The sequence below is a fragment of the Nematolebias whitei genome, chromosome 14 (genome assembly GCF_014905685.2).
Source record: "Nematolebias whitei isolate Nwh7 chromosome 14, NemWhi1, whole genome shotgun sequence".
In the NCBI taxonomy this organism is placed as follows: Eukaryota; Metazoa; Chordata; class Actinopteri; order Cyprinodontiformes; family Rivulidae; genus Nematolebias; species Nematolebias whitei.
This window is the reverse complement of record NC_056511.1, coordinates 22,419,086-22,428,907: the sequence shown is the minus strand read 5'-3', so window position 1 is coordinate 22,428,907 and position 9,822 is coordinate 22,419,086. Positions and strand designations below refer to the sequence as shown.

At 39.1% G+C, this 9,822-nt stretch overlaps 1 protein-coding gene across 1 annotated transcript in view; it reads right to left on the bottom strand.

Annotated features, from left to right (window-relative positions):
- Positions 1–5,380: 5,380 nt before the first annotated feature.
- The window catches only part of LOC119420895 (complement factor B), a gene marked incomplete in the record, with an annotated part of 63,215 nt that continues 58,773 nt past the window's right edge, over positions 5,381–9,822 (bottom strand). The window contains 4 exon segments of the mRNA XM_037688315.1: positions 5,381–5,677; positions 6,469–6,518; positions 6,628–6,763; positions 6,872–6,972. Coding sequence (XP_037544243.1) covers positions 5,501–5,677; positions 6,469–6,518; positions 6,628–6,763; positions 6,872–6,972 — 464 coding nt within the window.

Sequence of the window (9,822 nt, the reverse complement as noted above, 5' to 3'; positions counted from 1 at the left end):
GCCTTGTTGTTGTTGTTTACAGACTTTACAAGACCAGGAGATGAAAATTAAGCCTGGTAAGTGACCAGTTGAATGACAGGTTGGACATGGAGACAAGGCTGTGTCGATTATGTCTGGGTTTGGGTTCTTAAAGCATTTATAGATTTGGACTCCAATGCAGGGGTTCTCAGTTAGAACAGGTTCCAGGTTGGTGGCGAGGAAATGCAATGAGACCAGGTATTCGAATGAAGGAAACCCAAAAGGCTTGAAGCAAAAGACAGCAATGTGGACCACAGAGAAGACACAAAGGGCTGTAGACTGGGTCATCATTTGGTAATTAACGTTCCAGCTCTGAGTTCTGGTCAAGCTCAGCCTTACAGGTGGAGCCCCATCAGCTATGTGGGGAACCAATGCTATCAAATATCTCCACCTACCACTCTAGAGCTGCAGGAAGTGGTTAATGATGACAAACTGTAATCCCCACAGTATGTATAATTCTGACCCTCTGTAAATTAAGTTAAAAAAAAATCACAACACATTCAAATTTGTGCACCCAACTTTTGTTTTAAACACTAAAATGTTTTATAATCGTTCCACCCTGGAATATGGTTAAAATAACTAATGAACAAACCCAAATTAAGTTTACACTTTTATACAGCAATAAAAGCATTTTATTACAGATTAGTTTATTGCAAAAGTCATTTACGATTATTATTGGGCTTTTTAAAGAAAAGCTGATGATGGAGTTTCTGACTAAATGCAGAATGCCTCCTTTCGTATTCAAGCAGCAGGATCAGCAGAAGCCACGACTCGATGTGATCTTCTGTTTTTAGAGCTCAAAAGACGAGGAAAAGTGCATGTATGCAGTTCCTAATGGTAGCAATTTCTAAAATGGCCCATAAGGTTGATTTAAGACTTGCAGTGAGACAGATCAGCCGGACTTTAAACAGCAGGATGCTTCGAGGGGAATCTGCTGCGTATGCTGTCACTGAATAGGGAGCGAGGGATGAAGGAGCCAATTTACCCTGAAAATACCATCCTTAAGCATGCTGATCCATCCAAGCACCACTAATCAGTTTAGGTGTAGATTGATTCCAGTGAAAGCTAGAGTTCAGCTTTGTTTAGATCGAAGGAGGACGAGCCAACGGCATTACGATGATGCTGCGAGGTCCAGAAGAGAAGACAGAGAGGTTCAGACAGTCCTCAGGAGGCCTCGGAAAGCTGCAGGCCTCGGTTTGAGTTTCCTCCATGTTTACGGTATCTGAGCTCAGGAGAAGCTTTCATTCAATTAAACTTCTCCAGTTCGTCCCTCCTCTCACTCAGTCTGCATCCCTCCCCCCAATTAGCTGAAGGAAAACCAGATGAATGTACCCATGGGGAACCAGACCACTCACACATTTACACACGAGCAGTGGTTCATCATTACTATTGGAAATTCCCCACCGTTCTGCGATGCTGCAGCCAATATGCATTAGCACGGAGCTTTTCTGAGTGTGATTTTTTATTGAAAGCTGAAAGCTGGGTAGTTATATGATAAACTAAAATCATTTGGAGCCATAAAAAGCCTCTGACCACAATGATTCTTTAGTGTAATGGCCTCGGTTGTGTCAGGGCTGCAGAAAAACAACAAGTGACAAATTCAGTCCCTTGTCATCCTCAAGGCAGAGAGAGAAGAAGAAAACTTAATTACACCAAAGAATAACTCTCTGCTAAATTCAATTCGAATGATCTGAGTTTGGCTCGCAGCCAGAGAGAGGGTCCGCATTGCGTAGGTGGAGCTGGAAACGGGCCTCGAGTCTCTGACCCGCTTCATCAGCAGAGCTGAGAGGCCATAAAAGAGTTTGGGTGAAACCTTTTAGGGCTGAAATAATTCTTTGTTTGTTTTTATGTGCAGGTTTCAAAAAGGCTTGAGAGAAACGCTGAACAACGCAACAACTGTCAATTACCATAGTTTTTTTTTTAACAGAGAAAAAGTTTTATCTCTAATCTATAAAACAACATCATCGAGTTGTTAATATTTTCTTAATAAGCCGTAAGTTTTGGTTGAACCGATCAGATCAGATGGGATGAAATGTCAGAAAAAAGTAACATCACACAGATCATTAATTCTTTTTATTTTGTTAAATGTAGTTTATTTAGAAAGGACAGTGTGCATTAATAAATATTAAAATGACTGAGGTTAGCAAAAACACCTTTTTTTTGTCCCCTGTCACAGAGCAAAGAGAAGTATTAGAAATACCCTCCATCCATTTGTGCACGTTGTGAGCTCAATAACTTGAAAAATAAGTAATCTACCGACTTCTATTTTGGTGTGTGGCTGCATCTAGACATAAAAAAGTTCCCAGTCAAAAATTGGTTTGCCATGTCAAAATCCAAAATGGCCACTGCTGTATTTATATGTAAACCGCCCATCTCTATTGTTAAGGAAACTGTGCTTTCTAGATTTTATATTTCTTAAGAGTTTAGTTTCCTCGAACGATTGGGGTGACCAAAAATTAATCTATGTGGGTCAAGGCCACCATTGGCCACCCCCTGGCTCCACCATTGCACCTGGTGGTGGATAAAATAGCTCGCTCCACTCTCCAGGACCTGGCGATGAGTATTTTTTCTAGAATGGAATTGAACAGACAATGCAAATAAACCTTAATATTTTTGCTGCAAGATATTCACGATGTTAGGAGTTCCACTGTGTGAACAATAATGGTTTATTTTTTTCCTGACTGGTTTATACTGGTTGTGGCCATCTTGGATTTTGACGTGGCAACCCGATTTTTGAAAGTAACCATTTTTACACATAGATTTAGTCACACACCAACATGAAAGTTGGTATCACACTTATTTTTCAAGTTATGATGCTCACAACATGCACAGCTGGACAGAGGGTATTTCCATTTCCCCCTTTTTTCTCCGTGACTGGGGACAAAACATATTAAAAACCTCCGTCTGTTCTTCTACACAATGTAATTCTTAACATCTTGAATGTCTTCCACCAAAAGCATGAAGATTTATTTCATTCTCTGTTCAGTCCAGAAAAACACTCATCTCCAAAACTACAAACATTCACTTTTCAAACCCCTCAGATGGAGGACATCAGAGTACAGCTTGTTATATCTGATGTCTTTGGACAGGAGTTAAAAACTTACTTCCATCCACTATCTTTACCCACTTCTTCCTTTTCAGACAACGGGGGTCACTGGTGCCCATGTCCAGCAGTCACTGTGCGAGAGGCGGGGGACACCCTGGACAGGTCTCCAGTCCAATCACAGGGACACATAGAGACAAACAACCATTCACTCTCTCACTCACACCTAGAGACAATTTAGAGTTACCAATCAGCCTAACATGCATGTTTTTGGTCTGTGGGAAGAAACTGGAGTACCTGGAGAGACAGAGAGAACATGCAAACTCCACCCAGAAATGTCCCCGGGTCAGGATTTGATCCAGCAACTTTCTTGCTGAGGGGTGACAGCTCTACCTGCACCTTACTTTAAAACAGAATACAAAAATAAAAACCAGATACTTCTTGAAAGAATGCACATCATCCACCGCCTTTCAAGCCAGAGTTATAAAGATCATCTAATGTAGAGTAATGATGACTATATGTGTTTTGGTCAAGCTCTTAAACAATTAAAATTGTAATTTATGATGTCAAACTCAGAGGTTGTGGTGGGAACGACTCTCAGCTACTACAACACTAATATTTTTCATTCAACCTTTATTTATACAGGTTAGTCTCACTGAGTCACGAGGCCTCATTTACAAGAGAGACCTGTTTAAATATTTATGTTATGTTATTATGGCAGTAAGCCTGATATGAGTTGGTCCAGAAGCTAATCAGTTGTCTACTGGAGCCTTATCACATGATCTGAGCAAACATTGTAACTGGCATCTGTTAAGAGCTGTCTCTCTGCTCACCCAGGTTCGTTGGTCGAAGGGAAATTAGGGACGACTTCACACTTTTTATAACACTTATTTAAAACAGGAAAGATATGTTAATAGGATACAAACAGATCTGGAGAATTGATTGAAGATGGCAGCGACCCCAAAATGCAGATCAGTTCTGAACATAACGTGCAGATGCTGTGGTTTTGAGCTGCCGGTCAGCTCCACCTCCTAGGACACTCTTCCGATCTTTCGCACCGTCCACACAAGTTATTTTCCCAGGAGCTAAACAGAAGAACTTTGTAAATCTCAGGGACGTTTTATGGTGTTATCACACAGGATGAGGTGTTATCAGGGAGCTGCACATCTGCTACTTCCTCCTTCTGCACTCGTTCAGCTTTAACAAACAGCACGGCCTCTGCATTTAAGCAGGCCCTCATTTTTTATACTGCAACCATTTGTCACTACTCCTCTATGTAAAATACACATTAACTGATCAGAATTGCTAATAGCAGTTGATTAATACAATTTAAACCTCCAACACATCACTATCAGTAATCTACCCTGGTCTGAGACTACAAGTAATCTGGTTTATGTGCAAATTGTAGACATTTTTTTTATATTTTAATTCTCTTTGGACTGGGTGAAATGAGCTGGTGGGCCAGGTATGACCCAGTGTCCAGCAGTTGATGGTCATGGTTTTAAAACATTTATTAAAATAAAAATGTGTAACTCAAATAATAATAAAATAGATTTTTTTTTTCACATTTAAAGGAAATTAGATGGTTTAAATTAACTGAGAATTTATTTTTAGCAGTGCAAGTTTCTGTGTAAAATCTCATCAGTTACTTATTCTATTATTTTCCTGTATGTTGCATCCTCAGAGTGACCTTTGGTTCAGTCGTGTCCTGCTTCATGCCAATTGTGCACCGGTTCTGGGGAGGGCTCGACCCGTTGTGGTCATTTACAGGAATGGTTGTTTGTTTACTTGTTTGTTTTATAAAGTTTACACTTATGCAAGAAGATTGGATCAGCAGAAATTTTAAACGTGCACAGTGGAAATATAAACACAAAATGGATCATTTCATGAATTGTACTATAAAAGGTCTCTTTTGTAAACGAGTCCCTGAGGCTAAATGGGATTAACTTGTCTAAATAAAGGTTGAATGAATGAAAAAAAAAATGAAGTCAAATTCATGGAAAATTTTAAAATGTTTATTTCCATTCAGGTTTTTTTCCCCCCGTCTGACAAATAAAGAATCTAATATCAACAACAAAGTCAGGTAACTGACATGTAAAACAGCTGAAAAACAGCTAAATTAAACAGAAAGCTTCCACTTTATTAAAAGAACCACACCCATTTGAATAATAATTTGTATCATTACAGATCAGCTTTGTTTAAAATCCTTTAAACACTAATTAAATGGTTATAACAGTGCATTTTGAGCATGAAGGATGTAAAAATGTTTATTTGACTTGAGAGAGAACATCTGCTTGCTCATCAGGTCAAAGTCTGGGGGGGAAAAGTAAATGAGTGATAGAAGAAGGTTAATCAAATAAAGACAATTTAGTAAAGTTTTGTTCTTTTAAAAAGGAATGTCACATTTGAGCAACAAAACATCATTTTAAAGTTTTACGTTTAACTGTTCAGAAACTTGAGCGGTGCGTAGTCTTTAGTATCATCTCCAAGGATTCCCTTGAGGAACGGGATCATTTTGAACAGATTTATATGGAAATCTCTGGATTCAGCAATGGACTCAATCAGACCGTCATTGGTTTCACATAGCAGGTGCGTTCCCCAGCTCACCACCCCAATCTGTGCAAAAAGGACACATTTAGGAATATTTGTCACGTTCTTCACCGATTATTGTTGTTCTTTCAGGCAAAGTACAAATTGCACCACATGGATGCCAGAAAACAGTAGCAAACAAATAGCAGAAAGATGCCAAAAATAACCAAAAAAGCTGAATTTAGCAGAAAGAAGCTGAATTAAAAAAATAAAAAACTGAAAGGAATTATAATTCAAGATATCTCGAACGTAATTATAACTAGTCAGAATTACATTTTTAGATATCTTGAATTAAGAAATTATGCGTAGGCCCCTCGGCTACCACTTAGCTGTTGGGTGAAAAAGTAACAAAAAAGCTTAAGCTGGACTATAGCTGAAATGAGCAGTAAAAGGTTAAACAGCTCAAAGAATATGAAGGATGTGAGGGGAGCTCCATTAATTTTCAATGAGAAGAACATGGCCGACAAAGCTAAATATTACTAAAAGTTAAAATTCCGCAAATACCAAAAGCACAAGCTGTCCTGAATGAGCTGAACGTTTTGATTCATGAATTGTTGTAATAGAACAAAAACTGAGGAACGAGTTACGTTCTGAAAACGTACAAAAAAACAGATCTGAGGACTGAGAATGATTCAGAAACATTCAGATTTTTACATTTGGAGCTTTTTCATTGTTTTCAAAGCTGCACTCTTAAATTTATTTTTACATTTAATAACTTTGAACATGAAAACAAATATGACTGTGAGGTGATTGACACAATTTAAAAGTAAGAATGTGTAAAAGTCTAAACTTGTTAATTAATGCTTCCAGACATTTACCTGAATTGTGCGAAGCTTGTAGTTCTTGAACACGGCGCCTCCAGAATCACCTGTTGACATAAATTCACACACTTCATCACTAAATTTATCTGTTAGTGTTTAAAATATGTTTTTAATTAAACATATAAAAGTTTTGATTTCAAAATAACCTGAGCACACCTGTACAAGAGATGTGATCTCTGTGCTCGCCACCATTGTAACCTCCGGTGCACAGGAAGTTATCCGTCACAGCAATCTTTGGATCCGTCACGCTTATGCCCGGAGCCAGCAGTGCTTTTTGAATGCATATATTTCTCTGAATTCGAGAAACAAAAAACATAAATGAAAGAAATAAATAATTTTTGGTTATTAAAAAAATTAATAAAAAGGCAAGAAAACATCAACTCTGCGATGTGAAACTCACACTTTCTCCAAGCTTGGCATAAACAACTTTTTCAGCCACCAAGGGGGTTTTCCTCGTCAGGAAGCTGAGTCGTTCCCGTTGATTCTTTAGAAGAAGCTGCTCTGTTCATCGAGAACACCAAACAAACATAAAGACTATGGAATTAACAGAAAAATGACAAACTTCTACTCTCCCCCCATTAGGCCTTAAAAAAAAAAAAAAAGCTTCAAGCAATGAATTGGTAATTTATAATTCATTTTGATTTATTCAGAAATCCCTTTAAAACTCCTCAGTGGAACAAAGTTATGAACAGTGCAATACAACAAAAAAATTCAGCAACACTAGAAAAAACTAGAATAAAACAAAGTCAACATCTAACAGAAAAAATCACTGTAATGCCACTTGGTGATATTTGATTTAACTGTGCTGCTGATCTCATACTGCTGATTATCTCATACTGCTGTATTCATTCATGCCCATCTGCTGACCACAGACATGTTCAGGCTGCTGTTGATACGCTGTATTGTTTATTATTAGTGTTTAATGTATATCTTAAATCTTCTAGCGTACCGTTTGGCATTAGTTTCGCATATATCTTAGTGTATATTTTAGATACTTGAATACTATTTCTTTTTACACTATTTTTTTTTTGTATATATATTTTTGGGTGTAACTGGGACCTTGAGTACATAATTTCATTCCACTTCATGTATGTGATGCAAATGAGAATAAATTGACTAAATTGATAAATGAGAATAATTGACTTAAACTTGAACGTGAACTTGAAACAAAAGCCAAATAATAAAAATGAGTTTTAAGTGAGGATTTAAAAGCCTGGTTAATGTTCAAAGATAATTAGTTCCACAGGTTTGGCCCGGCCACCCCAAAAGCCCGGTCCCCTCTGAGCTCACGCCTGTTTCCAGATCCAATCAGGTGCAGCAGACCTGAGAGCATGGGCAGGCAGGTAAGGGTAGAGCATGCAGCTCAGACAGGTAAGATCATTTAAAGATTTTAAAACAAATAAAGATTATAAAATGGATTGGCAGCCAACAAATATATTTTAAAACAGATGTAATGTGATTAAACATTCTTGTGTAATTTAAAAGACGTACCACTGCATTCTACACCATCTGTAAATGGGCAATGCAGATGCTCTGCCCTCAACAAACAGAGCATTACATGAGTCCTGCTGAGTCGTACCAAAGGCATGGGTCACTGTCTCAAACAGCTGTTGCAAAAAGAATGGGCTTTAATAAACTAGATTTAACAACTGGCTGTCAAGTTTAAGACCCCTACATTTGCGGCGGTTGGTTTGACGTACTAGGCGAGGGAATCAAAATGCAAAAAGGCAGAATTTGTATTATTACCAAAAACAATAATTTCAGGTTTCTTTTTGTTAAAATTCATGAAAGTTAGCGACTTCCAAGCCTGTATGTAATCGAGGCATTCAAAAGTACCAAGTATTCAAATATTTTTATTATTCTTTTGATGCTTTTCATACATTTTTGGTATTGTTTTTTAATTAAATTACTGCCATTGGTTTTTATTGATAAGCACTTTGGTAACAGCTGCTGTTTTTAAATGTGCTTTATAAATAAAATTGACTTGACTTGATTATCTGACAGACAGGGAGTCCAAGAGGCTATAAACATACAAAGGCATCTTAATTTACATTAGCGTTTGTAAAACTGTGTTGGAGTTTTCCCCGGGAGATGAGAGGGTAGCTTCCTTGCACCTTTGGGTGGGAGGACAGGCTCTGCTGGTTGTTTGTGCCTATGTGCCAAACAGTAGTTCTGAGTATCTGGCCTTCTTGGAATCCTTACGGGGGGATGCTGGAATGGGCTCCAGCTGGGGAATCCTTTTATTCTGCTGGGGGACTTTAATACCTGTGTGGGTAATGACAGTGTCACCTGGAGGAGCATGATTGGGAGGAACGGCCTCTCTGATATGAACCCGAGCAGTGTTCTGTTGTTGGACTTATGTGCTAGTCATAGTCTGCCATCACAGACCTCAAAATGTTCAAAGCACAGAGGGCATCATGAAGACCAAGGAACACACCAGGCAGGTCCGAGATACTGTTGTGGAGAAGTTTAGAGCCGGATTTGGATACAAAAAGATTTCCCAAGCTTTAAATATCTCAAGGAGCACTGTGCAAACAATCATATTGAAATGGAAGGAGTATCAGACCACTGCAAATCTACCAAGACCTGGCCGTCCCTCTAAACTTTCATCTCGAACAAGGAGAAGACTGATCAGAGATGCAGCCAAGAGGCCCATGATCACTCTGGATGAACTGCAGAGATCTACAGCTGAGGTGGGAGAGTCTGTCCATAGGACAACAATCAGTCGTACACTGCACAAATCTGGCCTTTATGGAAGAGTGGCAAGAAGAAAGCCATTTCTCAAAGATATCCATAAAAGGTGTAGTTTAAAGTTTGCCACAAGCCACCTGGGAGACACACCAAACATGTGGAAGAAGGTGCTCTGGACAGATGAAACCAAAATAGAACTGTTTGGCCACAATGCAAAATGATATGTTTGGCGTAAAAGCAACACAGCTCATCACCCTGAACACACCATCCCCACTGTCAAACATGGTGGTGGCAGCATCATGGTTTGGGCCTGCTCCTCGTCAGCAGGGACAGGGAAGATGGTCAGAATTTATGGGAAGATGGATGGGGCCAAATAAAGGACCATTCTGGAAGAAAACCTGTTTGAGTCTGCAAGAGACCTGAGACTGGGACGGAGATTTATCTTCCAACAAGACAATGATCCAAAACATAAAGCCAAATCTACAATGGAATGGTTCACAAATAAACGTATCCAGGTGTTGGAATGGACAAGTCAAAGTCCAGACCTGAATCCAATCGAGAATCTGTGGATACAACTGGGGGTGCTTGGCATCGCGCCCCTATCGCGCGGCCCCCTGGTGGGGTGTGCCCTTGCCTGCCGGCGCGCTTGGGGCCCTTGGT